Below are 26427 nucleotides of genomic sequence, written 5' to 3'. Positions count from 1 at the left end.
CTACTCTAAACTCTGCTAAGATCAGACATTTAACTTTCTTGATACTCTGAACAAATAAATTAGAAAATATGCTACTCTAAATGACCATCAAAATGCAAGAAACTGAGTGATGGACCACACCTGTATCCCTGCCACTTGAGCGCCTTAGGCTCAGAAGCACCAGTACGAGCCTGGACTATACTAGGTTACAGGGTAGCCTCAGTTACACAATAAGACCCTGACCCAAAAAAGTAAACAGTAACAAAGCAATTAAAGAACTGAATCCCAAGAATGGACAAGGAGCCTGGCCTGAACCTTTAGAAATAGGTTCCACAAGCAGGGGAGGTGGCCATGCACAGCTTCACTGGCTTTAAATGGAGCCACACCATGGAAACACAATGAGCTCAGATATTCAGACAAACAGGACAATCTGCACAGACTTTGCTTCGGAGGGCTTTCCAGATTACAGAAAGGCCCCCCTAACTCTACCCACAAGGCTATCTTTTTTTTTTTTTTTTTTAAAGACTTTATTTATTAAGTATACAGTGTTCTGCCAGAAGAGGGCACCAGATCCCATTATAGATGGTTGTGAACCACCATGTGGTTGCTGGGAATTGAACTCAGGACCTCTGGAAGAGCAGCCAGTGCTCTTAACCTCTGAGCCATTTCTCCAGCCCCCCACAAGGCTATCTTAATTACTAAAATGGGGGACCAAAAGAATGGTAAGCCATTCTGGGCATTAGTGTTAATTCAGAAAAACTGGGAAGGCACTTGGCTCTAGAGATCAGCATCATCAACTACAAACTCCCCGCACATGCCTTTCTACCCACAAACTTTAGAATTCGTGGCTGATCCTTACACTCACCGTACCTGCCAGCAAGAGACTTTCACCGACACAGAGGAAATAATTTACTCAAGTAACCCAGAAAGTATCAAGTGATGTCACATGACCACTGATGGAAAGCACTGCATTCCCAGCTGCTGGAGAAGGTGCTGGCTATATTGGCCCAGTTATCGGCACAACATGTTAACTAGGGGCACTGAGGTTGAGTGATTCGCTTGGGGTACTACAGAACCGTCTCTTGGCTCCTAATTACAGAAAGAGAGTGACTGCAAGGTTAACTGGGCACTAAACAGATCTGTATGAGGAAAAGGGCCATGGTTCTGAGTGAACAGGCACTCTCTGTAACAGTCAAATCCCTAACCCACAGGCCTTTGCATTTCTTTGAGAAAACAGATCTCAACTAGTAACAAATTTTATCAAGAGTAGCAAAAGTAGTTACTAATCAGTTTCTTAGAAATTCACTCTAAAATCTTTTAATATAGCAGCTTTATTGATAACTTTAGAATTTAGACATCTGATTTTCAACAACTCCAAAAAACCAAACGAGACAAAGTCTAACAAACAGCCCGCTGACTAACAAAGACAACCAACCCAGATCCCATGTATTCAGTACGGCCACGGACCAAGCATCAAGATCAGCTTACACAGCAAATCACAGGGCAGGCGGGCATTCTACTTCCTGCGAAAACACGGTTCCTCTCCAGACACCCACCCACATATATTCCAGCAGGAAAATAAGAATGTATCCACATTAGAGTCAATCCACATGACAGGTGAGTGGGGTCTTTTTGCTACTGAACCGCTATGCCTGCTTGCACTTGGACAAATGGGGGAAGGAGGGCTGGGAAAACTCACAAAGCCTCAAAGAAACCCAGAGAAAATAACCAATTAAGAGGCTCTCTGTCTAAGGAGAACCTTTAACTGTCTCATCCCTGAGTGACTCACAAATGTCTTCAACCTTCAGTGATTATTTTAAACTTCATCTAAAAGAAATTAAAACAGGAAGAAAACATTCTACATTCTTAATATATAAATTAACATATATAACATTATTATTAGGAAAATTAATATATATCTTTATGTAATAAACACAAAATATGACTTTGGCCCATTCTGTTTCTTCTAAGTGTGCTGAGCAATCCCCCCAAGAAAGGAAAAGCTGTCAAGCCTCCATCCTAACTATGAAAGAGTGCGGCGTTCGAAGGAGGCAAACCAGACACAGCAGTGGCCAGGTTTGCTGCGGCCTCAGTGGGCCTGTGAGGATCCGGCCACAAGTCAAGTCATGGCAGTTCTCTTCAGACAGGCAAGAGTGAGGCACTCGAGTTCTCAGTAGTCCTCATTGTCCGCTATGTTCAGTGAGTCTGGTTTTATCCCAGGCTTTTAGGGGGAGGGAAATGGGAGGCGGTGGCAGGGAAGAGACAGAAATCTTTAATAAAGAAAAAAAAAAGAAAAGAAAGAAAAAAAAAGAGTGAGGCACTCAGTACAGTGGGAGGCTGGCACGAGTTCCCACCTTCCTCACTCAGGAAAGGTGTGAAGCTGGGTCGGCCTTCTAGAACAGACCTGGGAACCAAAGCGTTCCCTTTTCATTCCACCTCCCCTACACAGACAGCCATACTGCCTTCAAGGTCAGAAGTCTCCTTTCTCATGACCTCGGAACAGAGACCAGACAACTGTCTGGATGGTCTATCTTGTTTAGATGACTTGTGTGTCACTTTCCCAGCTCGGTGGGGCTATGGGCAATGTGTTACAGAGGGCAAGGCCTAATTACAGATCTGAGTCCCTATAGAAGCTCACTGTCCATGGCCACCAGGGCACTGCTTCGCTTCATTTTGAGAAAACAAAGAATTCACGTGCACGTGGGTTGGGGGGGGGGGGGGGGCACAAGTCTTTAATCCCAGTATTTGGTAAACAGAGCCAGGTGCACCCCTGTGAGTTCAAGGCCAGCCTGGTCTACAGAGTGAGTTCGAGGACAACCAAGGTTGCAGAGACCCTGTCTTGGAAAAACAAAACAAAAACAAAAACAATCCAACTCAAAAAGTCCATCCACTGGTTAAAAAGAAAACAGAAGAAACAATTCTACAGAAACTGTAGTATCAGTAGCTGAATTGCACTTCGTAAATATTTGGGCTTCCTTAAATACCAAACAGCGCCAAAGTCATTTAAACAAGGAAATAGACAGAAGGCTTATTACAGTCTTAAATACCCTGGACCAAACATTTATTTAGTGTGCTTGTGTGCGTGCCCGCTCAGGGGTACCTGGGTTCATTTGTTTCAGACAGTCTCTGGACTGTCCTAGTTGACCTAGAACTCACTATGTAAAGCAGGTAGGTTTCAAAATCAGAGATGCACCTGCCTTGGCCTCCCAATGGGCTCCACTGTGCCTACAGCATACTAAACATATTATACTGCCACCAAAATGCTCAAGACTTAGTGTACTTTCTTACAAGCTTCATGGATCGAGTATTTCCATCTTGTATTGCAAAATCTAACATAGACAACCTTTTCATTTCTTAGAAAAGGCATCTCATTATGTAAGGTAAGGCTGGCTTTTACTATGCGATTTTCCTGCCTCAGCTTGCAAAGTGCTGAGATTGAGGGTCTGGGGCTAGGGAGGGGGCTTAGTGGGTAAAGTGCTTGCTATGTACATATGGAGGCCGAGCTCAGATCCTAGAACTCATCTAAAAACCCAGCATGAGATGGGGCCAGGTGTGGTAGCACACATCTTTAATCCCAGCACTCAAAAGGCAGAGGCAGTCAATTCTGTGAGTTCAAGGGCAGCTGGGTCTACACAGAGTTCCAGGAGAGCCAGAGCTATGAGACCTTATCTCACCCCCATCCCTCACAAAAAAAAAAAAAAAAAAAAAAGTGAGGAATGGTGGAGGATATCAACATTAATCAATCTCTAAGATCCATACGTGTGTGAGCAGGTATGTACAGGCCAGTACATACATACATACACACACACACACACAAAGCTGTTTCCATGCTGATTGTGAGGGGGTAGTTACAGTTAGAAAAAAATTTTTTATTTTTTCTATTGTTTTTATTGAGCTATATATTTTTCTCCGCTCTCCTACCTTCCTCCCCCTTCCCTTCTGTCCTCTTCCATAATCCCCACACTCCCAATTTACTCAGGAGATCTTGTCTTTAGAAAAAAGAAATTTAAGAAACCATTCTATTACTAACAGAATACATGTATGAAAAACAGTCTTGAGACTTAATTTCAATAAAAGACATTGCTTTTCTTCCTACACATATAAAAGTATGAAGGGTTAAAAAAAATCTTAGTTTGTTTTCTCAGCAAATGTAAACATTTGAATAAAAAATGACCCCATAGAATAACAGAAGTCCTCCTGTTATTGTCCAAAGTCTTTCTGTGACAATGCACTGGTAGAACGACAATGGTTTCTGAATGAAGGAACACACACCTGGATTGTTCCTATTCCTGAAAACAATGTTCCAATTAAGAGTGTGCCAGAATCCTCCAACAGCATGAGAAGCTTTTTAAAACACTTTAATAATACAGGCGTTAAATGGCTTACATTTTGTCAAGAATGCTAAGATACAGTGGCTAGAGAGATTAGCCGGGCGATGGTGGCACACGCCTTTAATCCCAGCACTCGGGAGGCAGAGGCAGGCGGATCTCTGTGAGTTCGAGACCAGCCTGGTCTACAGAGCTAATTCCAGGACAGGCTCCAAAGCCACAGAGAAACCCTGTCTCGAAAAACCAAAAAAAAAAAAAAAAAAAAGAGCAATGGCAGCTCTTGCAGAGGACCAAGATTTGGTTCTCAGAATCCAGATGGTGGCTCACAACTGGTTGTTCCAAGGGATCTGATACCCTCTTCTAGCCTCTGTGGGCATCAGGTACGTGTGCAAACAGAAATGCATGCAGACAAAACACTCATGCATACAACACTAAAACAACACACGAAACAAAAAGAGAAAGAATGATACAGCAGGATCTCTAAGACCCAGAACTGGGTCACAGTGGAAACAGGGTGCATCGAAGATCACGAGGCGGCTCCCAGTAACACAGGTGCTGTTTTAGAGGTGCATTCAGCCTGGAAGTCCCTTCTAAAACCACTGCCACAAATAAAAGCAGTAGGGTAGCAACCAGGCAGTTTAGAAGGTGTGGGCGGAAGTGGTGTAGGCCAACAGCTACTGGTACAGTGTGGAGAATGAGCAGGCAAAGTTTGCCAAAAGCCTGTGCCCTGAAGATTACATAAGGAAGCAGGCTCACGGGTCACAGTACCCTGTGGGATTCCAAGCCTGCACAGGATGAGAGCAGGACAGAAAGTTCGCTAAGCAGCAGACCAGGCAGCAAGATGAAAGCTGTCACTGTGTGGACCGAGACTCACCGACCATTGACGTGCATTTCATGATGCACACCACTGGATGCTTACCAACACATCCTTCAAAGTATTGTGGGGTTTGAAAGAAAATGGCCCCCAAGGGAAGTGGCACTATCAGGAGGCATGGTTTGTTGAAGTGAGTGTGGCCTTTCTGGAGGAAAGTGTGTCACTGTAGAGGCTAGCTTTGAGGTTACATATGCTCAAGTCACATGCAGTGTCTCAGTTCACTTCCTGTTGCCTTCAGATCAAGACACAGCTCCTTCTCCACTATGAGCTCCTTCTCCAGTACCATGTCTGCCTCCCGCCTCATCCCACCATAATGATAATGGACTAAACCTCTGAACTGTAAGCCACCCCAACTATGTTTTCTTTTATAAGAGTTGCCATGGTCATGGTGTCTATTCTCAGCAACAGAAACCCTAAGGTCATTTTGTGTCTATGACCAAAACCACAGCATTACATTGACCTTACATCTCTTCTAAAGTTCCTTGTGATTTTACATTCAATGTGTGGCATCTGCACTTTTTTAGACATTAACAAGCACACCAGTCAGGCCTGATGGAGTACAGCTTCAGTCCCAGTGGAAGAAGGAAGCAGCAATATCAGGGTTCAAAGTCGGCCTCAACTACATAGCAAGGTCAAAGTTAGACTCATATACACAAGACCCATCTCAACAGAAAGCAAAAGCATGTGATACACATGTGGTAAAAGTACAAATACGTGAGAATAATAAAGAATAAAAGCAGAGTAATGTTTCCCTAGGAGCAGAGATAGGGAACACATTTTTTAACTGCTTGGTATGATAGACAAAATTCTCATGTGCAGGGGAGGGATGGGTGTCTGTCTGTTACTCTTCTCCACATGCCATTTATACCTGAAGCACTCATAGCATTTTTGAACAAAAACAAATGTTAAAAAAAAAAAAAAACGAGTATAACTGTCTTCTAGGAAAACGGAACAGGTCCATGCTGTCTGCAGCTATAGTTCTTGAGAACACAAAGCATGCCTGTAGCCTAAGACCCTTTTCTAGCATCCAGGGCAACTAAGTAAGATGCAAAAGCTTCTGGGCGAAAATGAAAAGGACAGGGAATCTGGAAGCGCTGTCTTTATCCTCACATTTTTGAATGCTAACTCCTGCTGAGAGCAAAGAGGATGCCAGTCAACACCAACACTGCGCCAGTTTAATTTAATGGTATTACTTTGCCTTGCTTTGCAATTACTCCCACGTTCCCTGGGGGAAACTAATGGATTACTAAAAATAAAATGGGGATTAAGTGAATCATTTGGATGTTTTGGCTTCCAACTCAAACTGGCTTTAACATAAAGGAAATGGATTGGCTCAAATACTGGATGTCCTGAGTAGGGACAGGCTTCAGGGCTGGTTGCCCTGAATTCTGGGTTCTGGACTCTGTCTTCCGTCCTGTGTGGCTTTCTTGCTCAGTCTGGGAGCCAGCAGGCTGATGCCACACCAGACCTCACACCAGCACAATGACATCCAGAGAAAGAGGCAGACGTTTCCCTGAGTTCTGTCCTAAGTATGAGGAGACTTTTGCCAAAAGATCCAGGCACGCCTGCCAAAGGGTCTCACGAGCTAGAGCAAGAGTCGAGGGCTGTCCCTGAGCCCATTTCCCTCGCCAGGCATTGCCCAAGAATGGACGATGGAGCCACAGTTGGTGAACCAATTGCTGACCAGCAGCATGGGGCTACAGCTCACCAGGCCCAGCCTGCAGCTGCAGTCAGTTTCTCAGACTAATACACAGGGAACAGATGGCACATGTGATCGCTGCAGTCCTGATGCCCATTCTGCTGGCCATTACAGGAAGTAGCCCAGACAAATAATGTGTGTGTAGAAACAAGAAAGAAAACACTATCGGGATGCGTATGTACATAAAGCTGAAAGGTCAAACCCATCCCCAGGAATTCAAGCACAGGGAGCCAACACTCGATGGTAAAGCACGGCAAGGCTACTTACTGTATTCTGGCGCCATAATCACATACGTAAGACAGCGATGTTCACACGAATGGCATATAATCTGCAGACAGAGAAGAGAAACTCTGTAAGACCTAAGAGATGTCACTAAGACTACAAAGTTTATAGAATCTTGACAAGGGACTTATCTTTCAGGTGGACAGGCTAGTCTTCTGAAGGAAGCAGCATTAATTAGGTTTGACTGGATGTGTCTATAATATTTGAGCATTATAAATATTTCTAAGATCATCTGTACCAACTGTAAATTGAACTTTTGTTTGTTTGAGATTCTTTTTGGGAGGGGTGCCAGGTCTCTCTCTATTGCCCTGGCTGTTCTGGAACTCTGCTATGTAGATCAGGCTGGCCTTGAACTCAGATACATTCTCCTCTGCCTCTGGAGTGCTGGGGTTTAAAGTGTGTGGTACCACACCCAGTTTTGGGATTCATTTTATTAGCTTTAATTTTATGTATGTGTATGTATCTATGTTAAGTACACATGCTTGTGGGTACCTGTGTAGGCCAGGAAGGAGCACTGGATCCCCTGAAGCTAGAGTTACAGGAGGTTGTAAGCTGATGAGGATGCTAGGAATAGAATGGGTCTCTGTAAGAACAGCAGGAGCTCCTAACCACTGAGCTGTTTCTCCTGCTCTAGATTCGAAAGAAAGGAAGGAAAGAAGGAAGGAAGGAAGGAAGGAAGGAAGGAAGGAAGGAAGGAAGGAAGGAAGGAAGGAAGGAAAGGGCAACATATCCCAAACAGCCCAATTAAGTAATATTGCTCTGGACTTCTAAAACAAAAAGGGAAAATATTAAATGGACCTCAAACATTATGTAGCTTTAAAAGAAAATTAAAAAGATAAGAGTGTTAGCTAGACCTCTACAACACTCAATTAACCTATTCCTGATATAGCATGAGGGTGGGTTAATCAGCTTTAATTTCTAAATCTCTAAACTCAAGGATCTAAGGAAAAAGTCCTGAGTAAAAATAAAATTAAAAAATAAAAAAAATGCACTCATCTGCTCCAACAAAGACTCTTGGACACTGGAATGGCTTTTGATATCCACAAGTGAAATATAATAGTGTCACCCATGCCCAGCCCAGAGATCCAGTAACAGTACAGCAGGCACCCACCTTCATGGCATATCTTAGAAATTTGGGAGGCTGAGGAGTTTGAGGCCAGCATAGGTAACATTGCAACAAACAGTGAAAACATAAAAACACAACACTCTCAATTTAAAGGATCTTATGGTGGTTAGTTTTAAAGTCAACTTTCTAAAACCTAGAATTCCCTGAAAAGAAACTTTGAATTGAGCAACTGTTTAGATCAGACATGTGGACATGTCTGTAGGGGAGAGCCTTGACTGTTAACTGATAGACAACACAGCCCACTGCAGGCAACACCATTCCCTGGGCAGGTACTGTGTACTATAAAGGACAAGAAAAGGCTAGAGGAGAGAAAGGAGAATGGGTGCATTCATTTCTCTCTCCTCTCAAGTGTGGTGCAGTGTGTCTTGTGGCATTATTAATGTCTTTTTTTAAGTTTGCATAGCTGTAAAAGGGAAACCAGAAGCCCTAAAATAAACGACATTTGCAACACACCTAGCCACCACCAAAGAACTCATTCCAAATGCATGAGGATTATGACAAATAAGACAAGACAATAAAAAGACAGGCCATCACATAGGACCTCAAAATGGCCAGTATACATCTAGAAATACACCCAGATTCACCCATCACATCAAAACACAAGTAACACGACAATGTTATCAAGTTCCACTACAAGGTATAGGTAACTGGTCATAATGGCGAAAACAGAAAACGCAGACCATATTATGTATTACTTCAGGCTGTTTTAGTCTCCTTAATGGCCACCTACTGTCCACCTCCGTCTGTCTGCCCTTCCCTTTGCCTATCAGGGAAAACCTTTCACAATGTATCCAGAGGCTAGCAGCTGTCGCCAGTCCTAAACCAAGACTGTCCTCAGAGAGCACGGGAGCCTTACAACAAAGACCGTGTCTGCTGTAACCCACCTACCTGAATTCTCCACCAATGTGTTTGAAACAGGCCGTGATTTAGTGCTTTCCTTTGTTCTCTAAAACTCCACGAAACTGCTACCACACCAGAGCAGGTTTCTTGGGGTCACTTGTGTTCCTAAGCCATGATCATTAGTATTCGGCTCAAGAATAAACTTTTCCTCCCTGGGAGGTAAGAGCTGTATTTGCATCGACAGACAGTATGCGAGCAACATAAGTCTCATGACTGCTAAGAGGTAAAAGCTGGCACACCGTGTTAGTGTCTTAACAGTGCAGACTACAAACAGACTCTGGTCCTGAGCAGCTAGCTGCTAGGAATGCACACACAGGGGTCCCCAAGAAACTTTAAAAACATTCAAATAAATAGTAATATCAACGGGCAGAACTTGGTAACAAACGATGGACCAGGCACATAGCAGAGTAGTGTAGAGGAGGAAATCAATACACTGACTATAAACATGCAGACAGCAGTTTATGATTTGCTGGACATAAGGTCCCTGTCCTATCTATCAAGCTCACGTTTGAAATATGAAAGTACCCACAGACCATATGAGTTTGTCTTTCCTAGTAAAATCTTATTTACAAAAAACCGACAGCCGACCTATACATATATATACTATATATATATACTATAAGTCTTGTCTGCTATAGTGCGAGGTCGGAGAGGGTGGACTGGAGAGATATAATGCTGATGCAGAGCATGTCTCCCAATCAGTTTACACAGAAACCCAGACTCGAGGGAGTACTACACGATGCCTCTCTACACTCGGAAAAGGTAAGCTGGGGCAGGGAGCTAACATGGGGCTTCTTGAATTCAGAACTATCTTCACAGTTGTTTGATCTGGGAAGACTCATTATAGTGTCTGTTTCTGATTCGCTCTGAACAGAAGGCAGAGCATCCTATAGTTTTAACATCAAAAAGGTGGGCCACAGTAGTCAGTGGCCCTCAGACTGCTGAAGGGATGTCTGTGTCCCCAGCAGTTTCCTGAAGTCCCCACGGGAGTCTAAAGAGACAGCTGCCTACAGTGCAGAGTCAGCAGGAGGTGAGTGTCCAACAGAAGAGAAAGAAGAGCAGCCGGCAGGAACACAGAGACCCTGGAGTGAGGCCCCACACTCGAATATCATTTGTTGGAAAAGTCGCGCACAATCAAAAACAGTAGAAGCAGCTGGGAAACACGGATTGGGAGTTCACTGATCCTGACTTCTGGCTGTAAAGAGTGACGATGTTAAAGTTGCTAAAGGCTTTAAAGAACTGAAGCAAACATATTTTCAGTATAACAGCTTCCAATTTACGTGGGGCAGGGAGTAAGAGACAAGCCTGGCTTAGACTGGTCTTGACTTCTAAGTCCATATGTTCTCAATGACTTCTGACTCTTGAGTTCATCTCACCATTAAGTGTACTAATGTATTATACCATGTTTAAACTTAAGTCAATACTGTAATTTCCCGAGCGGCAAGCAAATGAGTAGGTGAGGCAGAGATTATGCAGAAGCCAGGGACCACAGACCACAGGCCTCCCAGTGCAAACTACATTTCATTCCAGTGGGCTTTTATCAAGAGTGAAATGAAATAGACAGGACAACATGCCTGAAAAGGAGTGAAATCTGTTCACTCTGCTGAAAAACTGATACCAGCAGGAAAAGAGAATGTCCTGGAAGCTGCACCAAGAAGACATGAATGTGAACTGCAAAAGCAAGGGGGCCTCTGACCATCTGCTACCCTTCCTCGCAGAAGGCCTTCCATGGAAGTAGAAGATCTCGACTGCAGAGTTGTCCGCCATCCTCCATGTGTCTGTGTCTGGGCTTCCCCTGCCCCTATGTCTTAAGGAATACTCCTATCTCCAAGAAGACAGACACACTAAGATCTGAAGGAGCTAGCTAAGTGAACCACACCCAAATTATTACCATGACCTTGCTTCTTCTGAAGAATCCAGGGACACATAAAACTTTTATTAAATACAGATTATGTGTTTCTCCTTTCAATAAAGGAGCCTGAGTCATGAACATATCAGCTAGTGGGAAAAAGCAATGTCTCCCAGCAAAATGAGCAGAAATGTTTAGAGTACTGTAGCCCCTGGCAGCCAAAAACTAGAACCCATTGTAATGTGTCCCCACATCAGGAGGACGAAAACAACTAAGGAATTCCATACAATAGAATACTGTGACAATACAGTTTCAGTCAGTGCCACCATCAGCTCTCACGGTCACATGGTTCATTTATTCAGCTCTAACCCTTTACTACTATTTTTTATTGCTGTCGTTGTTGCCATTGTTAATACGCTAGCCCAATCTGCCTAAAACTGGAAAGTAAAAGCTTCAAGACAGCCTATGGGTCATTTTGACACAATCTTATCACTTTCATATCATTTCCTAACTTCCTAAAAACATTGCAAAGTTTCCTCAGTACTTGTCTGTACTTTCCAACCCTGACAATACCTCTTTCTCCAAAATGATTCTTTTCTCCAAGAATGTCATTAGCAAATAAAAACCCAGGTGCAGATGCAGTTATTGTTACTGAATATGTGTAGACATGCTCACCGGATGGAGGGGTCACGTTATATATAAGTCCATGCACTTATATTTATATTCTATTCATCAGCATCTACTGTCCATCTTTCAGCCTATCATCTCTCCATTATCTATCTGCCAATCACCTATTACCTATCTATCTATCTGGCTATCGTCTATCTACCTATTTATCATAACCACAGCTGTTTTTAGAAACTCAACAATGTGTTGAGTCTTACAAAGTGTTTAGTCTATGTCTAAATCTTACATTACAAGAATACCAATTCAGGAGGGCATGGGTCCACCTGCCCAACTATTATTTACAATAGAGCAGGGATGTCAGATAAATGCAGAAACAGAATTATTTAATAACAGTACTTGTGTATATATCTGTTCATCCATGTGAAAATTAATCTAAACTTCCATTCTACCTTTTATATAAAAATAAATCCCAATTTAACATAATTTGCATGCAAAAGGTAAGATTATGAAACCTTTAGTAGATAATAAAAGATACTTTATAACTTCATAAAATATAAACAATACAAGACAGAAAGACCATAAGCACCAATAATAAATACATCCAACATTATTACAATGCAGAAATTGTTTGAGGGTGACATGACAAAATTAGCAGTCATAGCAACACATTAACAAGATGAAATGACTGCATGTGGAACTCCTAAACATGTAGGAGAGGCAAACAACCCGAGAGAAAATCAGAAGAAAGAGAAACCGGGTACTGACAGTGAGTTTAACAACTGAAGACACTGGTCAGGGTGTGGTCAGGGCATGGGGGATTTTGCCTCATATTCACAAAAACCAGTAACACCACCAAAAGCAAACACAAAAAACAAATACAGCAAAAGCAAGCCAACTATCCACTAGAGGAATATGAACAGGCATCTTCATATGCCTGTCACGTCAGGGCCTGCAAAGATGCACACGAGATGCTCGGGAGCACGCGTGGCAGACTCCAGGTCCTATCCTACCATCCAGGAACTTCACCCTCACACTTGTGCTACAGGAAGGCAAGTGCACAAAAACTGCAAACTACTCAAACCTCAGAACTTCTAGAAAACAAAATGTATTTTAACAGTGGACTATGAAGCTGAATGTACCCTGTTAGAATCTAAAAGGACAAAGCCCTAAAAGAAACTACCATAACCTGAAAATTAAATACAAATTTTAATTGTATATTCACTGAAAGTTATGTCATTATCACTAAATAAAACTGCAGCTCTCATTCATTATCTATTGAAGGACATTCTTAAATTACCAGAGTCCAGTTGCAATACTTAAGAATGCTTTCTCAGCCAGTCAGTTGTGGTGCATGCCTTTAATCCCAGCACTCGGGAGGCAGAGGCAGGTGGATCTCTGTAAGTTCGAGACCATCCTGGTCTACAGAGCTAGTTCCAGGACAGGCTCCAAAGCCACAGAGAAACCCTGTCTCGAAAAGCCAAAAAAAACCAAACAGATAAACATACAAACAAAACCCTTTCTCCACACTTACAGACAGGCTATTAAAGGGCAAAAACACTGATTTTATTTTTTGGCCACAGACAACATTTAACCCAAAAGATCATCATTCAAATGTACTATAAAAATTAGAAGAATGTAACTTTTCAAACCAGGAGAACTGGATTGCAAACAAACACGCACTGAGACAGGTTTCCAGTTTCAGTACAAAGAAAATGAACTGCTAAAACATGTCTACTGTGGTTTAATGGGACAGGTATCGATCTTCCAGGGTTGGCTCCTAGGATTAGGCTGGTGGTTTAAAAGCACAGCCAGAAGAGCCACCCTGTGACGCATGAAGGTCACAAAGATTCTACTTTGAAGAAGGCACATGAGATTGGGGTGAACCATGTTCAAATGAATCCTGCTATGAGCGGAGCACGCTTGCCTAAATGTAGTAATGGGGAATCCTACAGCTCTGCACTCTGGAATGAACATGGTCTGAACTCACTTCTGCCAAAGGAAGTTGGGAACCAGCAGCTGAGAGCCAGGCAGATTCAACTCCTCTAGGCTGAGGCCGGTGGGGGATGCTGACAGTGTCAACAGCATGTCCATAAAGAAGCACAGTAAAAGAAAGCCGACAGACAACTCCACAAGGCTCCTTTAAAGGGGGCTACCTCCCTCCACAAGGCTCCTTTAAACAGGCTATCTTCAAAGAGAGAAGAAGCTCAGTCTCAGAGGAACCACAGCGACCTTCGTGGACAGTGAAGGGGACCCAGCAAGAGAAATCCTTCACATAAGTTTACCAACTTCAAAGAAAACTAAGGAAGAAAGCGCCTGATATGAGCCACGAGGTCAAACTGCTACAGGAGCCTGGGTACATCAGCAGGCAAAAAAGCCCACCCTAACACAAAGGTTCCTCGGACCCTTTAAAGTGAACAGATGTTAGTAATTTGAAAGAATTATCAGTCACATATTCAATTGGCATGAAGGGTAATTTTTTCTTGGGTTTAAATGACTGTATAACGGTGCTCAGAATTGAGATGATCATGGGCCATGTTTTATACATGTGACAGTGGGTACAAAATCCCAAGACAGATGGGAGTTACACAGACATCAATGGCAGCCCAGGCTGACTCACTTCTAATTCATCTTGTTACCTTCTAACAGCAATGCTTCGAAAAGTGCAACTCCATGGCCCATAAAGGAGATTTTCACTGTTAAGTAGAGGTGACATCTTTGCTTATAAAAGAAGCAATTATTCAGGTTAACAGAAGGAATGAACAGTTATGGACTACACTAAAAGATGTTTTGGCAAACCATTAGTTCTTATTCTCAAGGGTATACACTAAGTAGCAGCCAAACAGTCACTGAATTTATTAATACGATCTGGTACAGGAATTCTTTCTTGCAGAACACACAAATAAATCAGAAGGCAATGTTTGCTTTCCTCTCTACAGTAACAACTGTGCACATTTGGCCTGAATTCTAAATTACCAGGTTCTTTATGAAAAAATTGAAATCCAGCCAATATACAAATCTCACTAAAAATAAGCATGAGGAAACAGGCTCAAATCATAACTGTCCTGTTTACTCAAGTGGGGGCAGGGACATCTCTCAGGAAGGCTGGAATACAGCACTGTGTATGTTCCACGGTCAGCAAAACACAGCAGCTGCTACATGCTCAGGACATGAACAGTCAGTGTGCTGGATGAGGGGGTCAGCATCTCAAGTCTAAATCCTGGGGATTTCCTAACCAATCACACAGTGCCTCTCTAGCCTGACTATGGCTGAACTAGGTATGACCAGTAGTTTCATGTATTAACTTGGCCAGCATATAGTACTCACTTAACTTGGTCAAATACTAATCAAGATTTGTGGTCAAACTCATTAATAGAGAGTGTCCTCGGAATATGTGACATCCTTGGGCTTCCCAGTAGAGCAAACAAAAGAGAACAAACCTCTCTAATCTAAATGTTGAGATGAAGGTGTTGTTTTAGATGTGGCTAACACTGACAATACTAAAGATTACCACTTGTTATGTAGCTGGCCCTCCTCCAGTCCAATCCGCTGAAGGGCCAACAAAGGCCCAAAGGGCAAGGAAGTCCTGCCTTGCATTTGCACCACAGCCTGCCTGAGTGGCCAGTCTGTACTACTAACCCTCTCCCCCCCCAAAAAAAAACTATGCCAATTGTCTTACGATCAATATCATGATCTTGATCTCTCTACTCAAATCAATCCACATATTTCTATACAAATATGCCCTCTCATACATATAACTACTAGTTCTGTTTTCCTGACACACCTTGACACGTAACACTAAGTAAAAACAAAAACTCTGGCTGGAGAGATCGCTCAGAGGTTAAGAGCCCTGGAGGTCCTGAGTTTGGTTCCACATGGTGGTTTACAACCCTCTCTAATGAGATCTGGTTCCCTCTTCTGGCCTGCAGGCATACATGCAGGCAGAACACTAAATAATATAAATCTTTAAACACACACACACACACACACACACCACAACTCTGCTTCTTTTGCTCACACTCCAACTAATTCCAGCACCCTATGTGTGAAGGCTTCCCCCACCAAGCAATTCCTCAATTCTTGACGCCCACTGAATACCCATCCCACAATGAATTCAATACTCATAGTGTGCATTTGGCATCAGCTTAGATGTCCTAATCAACTCCATGTTCCCATCACTGCTCCCATTTCAGATGCCAACATGAGACTAGTTCTCTATACTTTTGACAGGTGTGTTAAATAAACTGGGACTCCACAATCTCCTCCAAGGGTTTAGAATTTCTCAGAATGGCTCACAGAATTCAAGAAAGCAATTACTCACAATTATCAGCTTGTTACAAAGGGAACAAGTCAGAAAAAGCCAAAGGGAAAAGATGACAGGGTGCTGGACAGAGGAAGGAAGCACTCCCCCTACACCTACCTTTCTTTGTTCACCAGCCCGGAAACCACTTTCCAGAGACTTTTACAGGGGATGGGGCTTCATCATGTAGGCTTTACGAGCCATGAATGATTAGCAGTCCAACTAAAAGCTGCACGGTTAATTCCTCATTTTGAAGCACATATAGTTTTGCAGATACCAGTCACTGAATAAACACACACCAAGATGAACTGAACTGTCTTGGAAACTCTAAGACAGTATCTGGGTACTGACTTAAGACAAATGACTCCTTATGGGAGGATGAGCCTTCAAACCAATTTCCCTGGTAGAACTTAAGAGGAACCAGACAGAACACACAGCAGCACTGGGTGACAGTGACATCTATGGTAGCCCCTGTCCTGGAGACTCTTGTGGTGTTAACCCTTGGTGGGGATGACAGGAAACCTTGGGATTAGAGAAACTGAACAACATTCATATGACATGGAAGTGAATTTAGCTTTAGGGGACAGAAGCATTTAAAAGGCAGGTAACCCCACACTATGGAAAATCCAATGCAGCCCAGCTGGCCTGCCTAACCTCTGTGCTTCTGTAATCAAGAGCCAATAAGTGCTTCCCTGAGAAGAGTCTTGACAAGAAATTAAACCTTTAGGTCCACCTATAACTACAAGTAAATCAATGTACATTACATACATACCATCCCACAGAAAACAGCAACGGGGAAAGGAGTAATTTAGGAATGCCTAAGAAAAGCTAATGCAAGAAAATAAAGACCATGCTTTTAAACACCATTCACAGAAAAATGGCAATCATAAAGGAGGGGGAGTCTAATACATCAAGCGTGATCACTGGGGACAAACATGAAGGGGAGTTCAGCATGGAGTCAAAGCAGTCTGCAGCTGGACTGCCATGCAGGAAGACCCCCGCCCCATGGATACCAATGCGGATCATTGCTCTTCCTCTCTCAGATCCCTCCTGTGGTTTTTATCTTTGGTATAAGCCTCCTCTGGCTTATGAAAAAAACCTCTGCAAATCCCTCTCCAGAGAAACCAATGGAGGAGGTGTCGATAATGATTTAGAATTTTCTAGGTAATTCAACTTTACTATTCCATAAAGGGCTATGGGAAAAAAAAAACAGAAACAGAAACAAAAGTAACAAAGATGTGCTTTGAGTAGATCCATTGTCTGTTCTATTTATTATTTTTTCCAGTGAAAAGTATTTTGATAGGACTTTTCATTTTATAAATACACTGAGTTAACCAAAAAAAAAAAAAAAAAGGTAACAAAGAGTAGAGATAGTAAACAACCTACTGCTTTACAAGAAGATACAGGCTAAGATTACAACTACCTAACCCAGCAGAGACATGGTCAGCCTAAGAAGGGAAGTACTAAAAAGGTGAAGGTAGCTATACACCGCAGTGGGCAGTTTATGAAATACCTTCATATTTTTATACTGTTTTAATGAAACAGGAAGAAATGTAGTTATCACGGGATCACAAAATTTAATACAGTGATGTGCCCCAGAGTAGTGACAGAGCTAGGCAGAGCCAGCGCTGCAGAAGAGTAAAGATGAGACTCAACGAATGAACGAAAGGAGATCATCGGCTTTAGAAACGTACTAATAAGTTCTTGGGGATCCAAGAAAGAACAGTTTCAGGAGAATGCATAAACCTAATGAATACGTAACTGAGATGAGGAATTAATTATCGGTGAGCATTCTAAGCAGTGGAAGGAAGCCAGAAACATGCAATATAGAGGAGGGAAAAAAGGAATTAGCTGGGGTGGGGGTGGTCAAGGTATCAGTCTAGATATTTGGTCCATTAGTTAAGAGTACCTATTGTTCAAATCTAGATTTGATTTCCCAGAACCCACATGGCAGCTCATGACACCTAAGGCATCTGAGGGCATCCAATGTCCTCTTTCTTCTGACTTCTGCAGATATCAGGTACACACACATACGCAGGCAAAATGCTTACATACATAAAATACTTTTAAAAAATAAAGGTTAAGAAAAAATAGATAATAAAACAAACGGAATGGTGAATGGTCAGAAGAGAGAAAAGCTGAAAATAGGAGTGGGAAGGAAGTTGAAGAAACAGTTCTTGGTGAATGTAGCCCAGGCTAACATGGAACTCACTGTATACACCAGCGGCTGACCTCGAACTCCTAGAGATTCATTCACTTGTAATGCAATTAAGGATGTGTACTACCACCCCAAGCTTGTTCCTGTCTTCCTAATAATCAGAATATTACAATAATCAGAAATGTCTCCAACAGCACTTCACCAAGAAGGAAGCCAAGTGCTCAAGTGAAAGGACCCTATATTGACACTGGAAATGTTGGGGTCTCCAGCTAAACCAGGAACGAAACTACACTGGAGCCCCAAATGTTTATTGGCACTAAAGGTGATCTCTCTCCCCTTCAGCACCACTCAAATAAGATGTACCCTAGGACACTGTCTCCTCAGCACAGCCTTGCTTTCGAAAGCCACATTTTTATTCTGAACAACATATACTAGGTTGTATCTTACCAGGGAATAAAGTCTGGTGTCTCCCTGCCTTTACAACTCCCTTGTTCCTGTTACTTAGGTAACTACCACAGAAAACAAAAAGGAATAAATATTTGGCATATGCAACTTCAAGTTACTTTATTTTTGGTATATAAAAATATAAAAGATGCATCAAACTACCGATCCTGTAATTAAATGATACTCACGGCCCTTACTAAACAGTTCATTAATGCTCATAAAAGCAGAACACGAATCCTGCATAACAGACGCATCTCACAGCATTCCACTGCCTGACACTATGGTGCAACACAGGAAAATATCTAAGGGAGAAATAAGAGAACTAAGGTACCACACTTTCATCTAAACACAGTAAACTATAAGACAAATGGCTTTCTACTTAGCAAAATATCATAGGCAAAGGCAGTTAAACTATTCAAGTTGGGGCTTGCGAGATGCCTCAGTGGTGAAGAACACTGGCTGCTTTTATAAAGAACCCAAGTTCAGTTCCTAGCAATCACACGGCGGCTCACAACCACCTGTAACTCCATTTCCAGAGCACGTGATATCCTTTTGTGGCCTTGGCTTTTGCAAGTCACAGAAACACACGTGACACACATACAACCACGTGGCACACGCATACACATAAAGTAAACGTAAATAATTTTTATAAAGTAAAAGTATGTAATTTTTTAAAAAAAAATTAAGTTTGTCAGCAATAATGATACAGACCTATAATCCTAGCACTTGAGAAGTAGAGGCAAGAGGATTAGGTGTTTAAGGTCACCTTAGACTACATAACAAGTTTGAGGCCTGAGCTACTGAAGATTTTTGTCTCAAAAAAATAGTAAGCAAAATAAACTACATTTTTTGGTAAATGTATCAGTTAAATAATTATGACAGGGAAATTTAAAATATGTATCAGTATCTTTTCATCCTTGTAAATCTTTAAGTTGATCTAAAATCTTACAAATTCAACGTGTTTTAGTGACAATCTCATTAGTGTTTTAGGCTCAACAAGTAAATTACCTGGAAATTATAAATAAAATTATCTGGGTGTGGTGGCACATGCCTTTAAACCCAGCACTAGGGAGGCAGAGGCAAATGGATATCTGAGTTCGAGGCCAGCCTGGTCTACAGAGGGAGTTCCAGGACAGCCAGGGCTACAAAGAGAAACCCTGTCGTGAGAAAGAAAAATGAAAAGAAAAGAAAGAAAGAAAATTACCTAAAATTTTTATGTATGCAGTACCTTTGACAATTACTATATTTACTGTCACCCCAAACTGGAATACATTGCAAATTTTAAAATATTTTACAAACAAAGCATCCTGTGTAGGTAGCATCTCAAGTGTGTCTCCCAGAGAGCCCTTTTCCTGCCCACTCTGGAGAAGTTCTGTCTTTCTGGACCTGGCAGGGCAGGAGGCACCATCATGGATGTTGACAGTCCCCACAACAAGGACCAAAAGATTGGGCGCAAGGAGCCCTAAACCAGGACATCTACTTGAGGCTGTTAGTCAAGCTGTCCAGGTTTCACCCTGACGTTATGAGTAGCACTCACCAACCAGCTGGTCCCTGTCCTGGATGAACGATGAAGCTTCCTGGTCGATAGGAAGAATCAGCTGTGGTTGTGGGAGTGGTCATGGATAATGTGTGGACTCTAGAAGTACTCAAGTCAAAAGAAATACCCAAGTCTGGCGAGCAGCCAGATCAAAGTAACATTCTCAAGCCTGAGGGTAAGAGCCTCACCTCCAAGAGCCGTGGGCACCATACTCCTCTCTGGTCTTCAGAAGGGCCGAGGGCTGTATTAGCATTTTGTCAAAACCCCAAGAACCTCACACAGCCACACCAAGCCCTATGTTCACTCCAAGGGCAGAAGTCTGAGTGTTCCAATATAAAAACTTACTCTGGATCTTATTGCTCTTTAAAAAAAGCTTTGGATGATGAAAAATTGCAATAAGGAAATAAAATTGTCACCTAATAAATTTAATATATTCCTCCCCCAAAACTGTTAGAAATTGCATCATCAAATCAATGAATCAGCTTTTCAAACTGCCATGCCCCCTCCCCTGTAACTAATTTCTACGTGTGACCAAGTAACAACAAAACTTAGTAACGCTCAGTATATACACATGGGTTCAACACCAAAGCCAAATTAACAAATTATCAGAAAATCTTCTAGCTATATAGCTTTATAAAATTATAATTTTTGCATACACTTCTTAGGATAAAATTGGCTAGTCTATCAAATGTATGTATAAGTCTGGATCTCCTCTTTCTAATTAACATTCTATACATCATCTGAAGCTAAACTTAGACAAAGTTCATCACACTGACATACATTATGGACAAAGAAAGGAGGCCAGAGGCTCTATAGCTGAAAATTTCAAGATCATTTTATAATAAATTACAGCTTTGTCCTACATGAGGAAAAAAAGTATGCAGTAAAATTTAAATTTTCTGGTGTGTGCTTAAACACAAAGTCTTGTTTATAAGAAGTGGAGGAAATCAACATTTTCCAGCTATTTAATGTGAGGAGAAATGAATGAATAGTCCCTGCCCTCAAGAACACTACAGCCCATGCTATCTGAAGAACAAGCAGATGTGGATGTGGTAAGTGGGGGGGGGGGTGCCTCATGAAGGCATGAGCACAGCAAAATCCTAATTACTGTTACTAATGAAATATACTAACTCTAGCTAGATTTGTGCTAGCCAGGAGAAAAGTATCTTCTCTGAAATGGCTAGTTTACTAATAATATGATCTTACTGGTGCTTTATTTTGGTTCTTCAAAACATTTGCTCTACACTAACAGACTTTTATATTTAATAAAACCATGGTAGTTTATTCCCAGCTTGGTAGCCATGATTTTTGTCTGATCTTTAAAATATTCAAAGTTAAAATACTCAAAGTTTACCAATAGTAAAGCCAAAATAGTCAAATGCATGCATCAATCCCTGAAGGTAGGAAGGTTCTAAACACCAGTTAGAGACAAGACTGAAAGATTGCAGTGGCTCCTTAGAGTTCCAGGACGTGATATGCACAGCAGGAAACAAGATTAGCAGACTTTTCAAAATGATTTATAAAGTTAAAGATGCATATGAGCGCCTACAACTGCTAAGTGCATCTGTTTAAGGGTTTTCACCAATGTTCCATCTTGTAACTGCCACCCAATTAAAAGAGCACTGCAGGCACCTCAGCAGGTCCTGGTGACCCCCAAAGCTGATGGCCACTAACACTGTCAGCACCACAAACTGCTTCTGCCATTTCTGAACTGGCCAGGTATAGCATAAGAGGGGGGAAAAACACAAAACAAACAAAAAACATTCACATCAGGTCATAACTAAAACACCAAAATATAATTCCCCCGTGCTACTGATGATCAGTTTGATACGTTCTAGCTTGAATATACAAATGCTGCCATGAAACTGGACATTCTCCTGGTGCGCACGTGAGGAGCTTGCTGTTGGATCTGTACCCCTGGAAGCACGACTGCTAAGTCAAAGGTTGGCCCAATTTTACTTCCAGAAACAACATACGTTAAGTTCACCAGCTTCACACCTGCATACGTGGCCTGTCTCACCTGCCCACACCTGGATGAATGGCCGATCTCACTTCCTCCTCACCTGGGTGAGTAGCCCATCCCACTTGCTAACATGTTAAGACTATAATGTTATATAGTCATGCCCGTCATTTGTACTTCCCTAATAAATAACTCCGAGGACATCTTTAGAAGTTTCTGGACTGAGCCAAACAAGCATCTTTCTGTGGTCTGCTTATTCAAATTTTGTACTTCTCACTGCAGTTACGGGAGCACCATCCTTTCAGTCTTTATAAACTGTGGCTATGAGTCATGCAAATATCTCTTCCCATTATGGTTTGTGATTTAGCTCTATTACCTTTTTCTCTTAAATGAAGAGCTTCTTAATCTTAATGCCATCAGATCTACCAACTTCATATAGCTAATCTCAATGAAATTCAAATCCTATCACCTATGTAAAATGAAAATGTTGCAGTTGGAGGAGGGACTAGTTTGGTGGTGAAGGAGATGATCCAGCATTTCCTGCGTGTTGGTTTCCACCTTCAACACCAAAATGCACAGATTCTTTGGACTAGCTCAGTGACACACAGAATGTTCACAGCAGGGAGCTAACCACTCTACACAAGTTTATACAATGTGTTTCTCAAAACTTTTAGTTTGTTTATTTAGCATTATGGACTAAACTCAAGGCTTCAATCATGCCAAGCCTGTTATGTTTATGTACCACTGAGCTATACCTATGACACCTATATGAATATTTTTATTCAAAACAAATAGAGCACAGATAACTGTTGGTTTTGTTTCAGTCAAGAGCATTACTACTCTTCCAGAGGACCCAAGTTCAATCCCCAGCACCCATGCCCAGTTCACAAGTGCCTATAACACCAACTCTTGGGGATCTGACATCCTCTTCAAGCCTCCACAGGCACACATACACATAAGGCATATATACATGTACAAACAAATAGGCATAAGTAAAAACTTGTTTTAATCCTGGGAATTCTTCTATTGTGAAGAGAAGAGGAAGCAGACCCCTGGTGTTGGGTGGGCGTACCTTATGCTGTCACTGTGGTGACTGACATTTTCATTTCTACTCCTTTTAAGCAAAATCCTTCAAAACTAGGTTCTGCCATTCATTATGAAGAAATTCAGGAATCCAAGTAAACAGGAAAAAAGGATCCCCCCAAAGCAAATTATGGTCCTAAGATCTCCTAACTAAAACTAGGCTAAGGATAATGCAATGGGGGCCAAAACTTTTCTATTACCACTGAAAGACTTGCAGGCCCAGTTTGCATGCTGAGATGGGAACAAAATTTTGAGAAACAAACTGCTAACTCAGAATCTCATGGTTACTTGTGTAGCGAGCTGCATGGTGTCACACCTGATGGAGATGTATAATCAACTCCTGAGATGGCTAAGGCCTGACCTATGCTATGATCACGCAATGATTATCAGCTGCCTGCATATGCGTGAACCTATGGGTAGTGCCCACCTGGCAGTTCGGGGTTGGCAGCCCATGCCTACTTAAGGGCTGGGAGAGGTTTGCCCGGGAGGAGAGAGGAGAGAGAGAGGAGAGAGGGGAAGAGAGAGAGAAAGTGAATCAAGTCCTGAAATAAACTGCAGTGAGAAGAGCTCTGGTGGTCGCATCATCCTTGTGGGATGAGGGTGGCCGCGACATACTTGTAGACAAGCTCTCCCTGACAGAACTCAGCAGTCAGTACTGTGCACGCATCAGGAGTGATGAGCCTGACCAGGACACACAGAGAAACCATTTCCCTTCCTGTCCACCAAGCCACTAGACAAGCTTCATTTATACTAATTATGTCAAATGACAGCAAATGTGGGATTAACTGACTCCCCACGATTTGATCGTCTTTATATATAATGACACCAAATATACTCCTTGTTGTCACAAATATTTGGTGATATATTTATCATATATTTTATATTAATGTTAATAATTCATCTAGACCCTCTCTACTGAAACCTCTAAAGAGTATGGAAGTATCCTATTACTCAAAAGGCTTTTCTTTTCTTTCTTTTTTTTTTTTTTTAACAGGGTCCCACTATGTAGACTAGGCTGTCCTTAAACTCATAGACATTCACCTGCCTCTGTCCTGAGTGCTGGGATTAAGGGTGTGCGCTACCACACCCAGCTCATAAAAAGCTTTTCAACAAAATTTGCCATATCATATCATCAAAAATTAGCATACGACCTTACAGAGAACTGGAAAGCCATAGTTTAACACGCGAAACAACAGCTTCCTTTTGCACTCTCAATAAGTAACTTACCAGGAAAGTGCCAACTGGCAGAGTCTACCCCCTCATCACAGCGGAGAGAGGTTGTGCCAAAACTTAACAGTGGTAGACAAATTCCCCGAAGATGAAAGTCCTGACGTCTGGGGTTGCTCGACAGCACCCACGTGCTTCTCAAGGACACTAGTCCTGTAAGGCCAGGCGATATTTACTTGCCCTTCAGACAGCACTTGGGCAGCTACAGACCCACAGCCTCAGGCGTGGCAGGGTCTGGTCAGGGAAGCACACCAGGGGTCTCACAGTTTGAGGACTTCACCTGGGCTGTTCTTCGGGACATTTCACTGGTCTCAACCCGTTCTGAAAGCTAACTCACCATTACCTCATAAAAGCAGTATCAAGATTTCACACAGACAGCAGAAACATGACCTAGAGAGGCCCAGGTGCAGCCCCAACTATCAGCAGCCCTGACATCCCAATCCACACGACAATTACAATCCCAGCAGTGACCTCTGTTCTCAATAAACTACATCCCAGGAGCTTCAATAATATTTCTCAAAAACTTTTCACAGAAAATCTAAAAAGAAATTTTCACCAAACACAAAAGAATGATGAAAAAATAAATGAAAGACCTTCAAAATCACAAGTCATTGAGAAACATAAATTAAAACCAAGGGGTGGCACTGTCCTGTACCTACTAGGATGGTTAAATGAAGGCAACAGGGACTTTCAAACAAACACAGTAGGTGCACACAGCACAGGGCACATGGGGCATGACCAGTCGGGAGCTCTCAAACATGGGGCGGGGTGGGGGGTGGGGGGCTCATGAACCATTTGGCATGGCCATCCCTGAAACCTGAAAAACGCTTGTCAGTTTTCTGTGATACAGAACTCAAAATCACACATCTGCAGATCTCCTTAGAGAAACAAAAGCAAGAGGGCTGCAGGTGGTCAATAAGCTCAAAGAACATGCACTTGCCTAGAATGGACAAGACCCAGGGCTCAAACCCCAGGGCCGTGAGAAAAAGTTGGGGGGAAAAGGTCTTGCCTGAATGTTTATGACAGTCATAAGCACCCCAAATTGGAACTAGCCCAAGTGTCCTTCAGTGGTAACTATCCAAACTGTACATTCACAATAGGCCCAGCAATAAAACGACAAACAATATTGATACACACAATCACTTGGATGAATCTCAAAGGCAAGGTAAGAGGAAGAAGGCAGTCTCATTATACACTAGATGACTTCATTTATAGCATTCTAAATTGTTACATTAAATAACAATATCAAAAGAAAAGAAGCCGGAAGTACAAGCAGGGATTACCAGCTGGATGTAGCTAGCTCAAGAACTCAGCAGGGCTCAGCAGGCATTGCGTCCTAAGTGTCACAAGCAACACTGTGTAAGAGAGACAGGAACCGTCAGAAAGACAGTGGGCACAGAGTATGGGCTGTTACACTGCTGTTAGACAAAAGAGATTCTAAGGGGGAGAAACCACTAGACAACAAGGAGGAAAGACGTAATGATGGCAGGGTCAGTTCACCAGGAAGATGTAACAACTGCAAACGGGGACGAAACTCCAAAGGAATACAACTACAGCAGGGGATCTGAAAGGAGGGAGACAATTTACCTGTAACTCAAGACCTCAGCGTCCACTTTAACTGATACAACCACCAGACCAAATGTAAGACAAAATGGGGGACTGTGTCCAAGCACTCAGCCATTCTGACCTGACAGCTATAGGGCAGTTCACCAACAGCAAAGTAGGACTCGCAGACCAAGGCATCTAGGGGAGGAAGCAAAACAGAACCCCACCCATCAGCCAAGGCAGTCAGGGAAGAAGAACAACGACTGTTGCCCTGACAGAAAGGTTACAAAGGCCCGAGACCCTGCGGGAGCCTCTCCCATCACCAGGCACACAGACTGGAAGGAGGGTGAGTAGGCAGTCCATGAGGCTGGTGGGGCAGACACGAATGTGGCTGTGGAGGGCATGGGATATGCCCTGCTTCTCCCTAGCCTACAAACTGGCTCCACAACAGCCTTTTCTAATCCTAATCGGCTCTCAAAGGCCCTGCCTCTCACCAGCAGGATTAGACGGCT

At 42.5% G+C, this 26427-nt stretch overlaps 1 protein-coding gene across 10 annotated transcripts in view; it reads right to left on the bottom strand.

The window, feature by feature from the left end:
• The window catches only part of Sipa1l1 (signal induced proliferation associated 1 like 1), a 280284-nt gene that overhangs the window by 134823 nt on the left and 119034 nt on the right, over positions 1–26427 (bottom strand). For 9 of the 10 annotated variants that reach the window (XM_050164486.1, XM_050164489.1, XM_050164478.1 and 6 more), the window contains one exon: positions 7148–7208. The exons of the other annotated variant lie outside the window; for it this stretch is intronic. In XM_050164486.1, the coding sequence (XP_050020443.1) occupies positions 7148–7208 (61 nt within the window). The remainder of the gene's footprint in view (positions 1–7147; positions 7209–26427) is intronic. 10 annotated transcript variants of the gene reach the window in all.

Source organism: Alexandromys fortis, unplaced genomic scaffold (genome assembly GCF_014885135.2).
Source record: "Alexandromys fortis isolate MF-2015 unplaced genomic scaffold, M_Fortis_MF-2015_v1.1 scaffold_159, whole genome shotgun sequence".
Classification (NCBI taxonomy): domain Eukaryota; kingdom Metazoa; phylum Chordata; class Mammalia; order Rodentia; family Cricetidae; genus Alexandromys; species Alexandromys fortis.
This window is presented reverse-complemented; position numbering and strand designations above follow the sequence as displayed.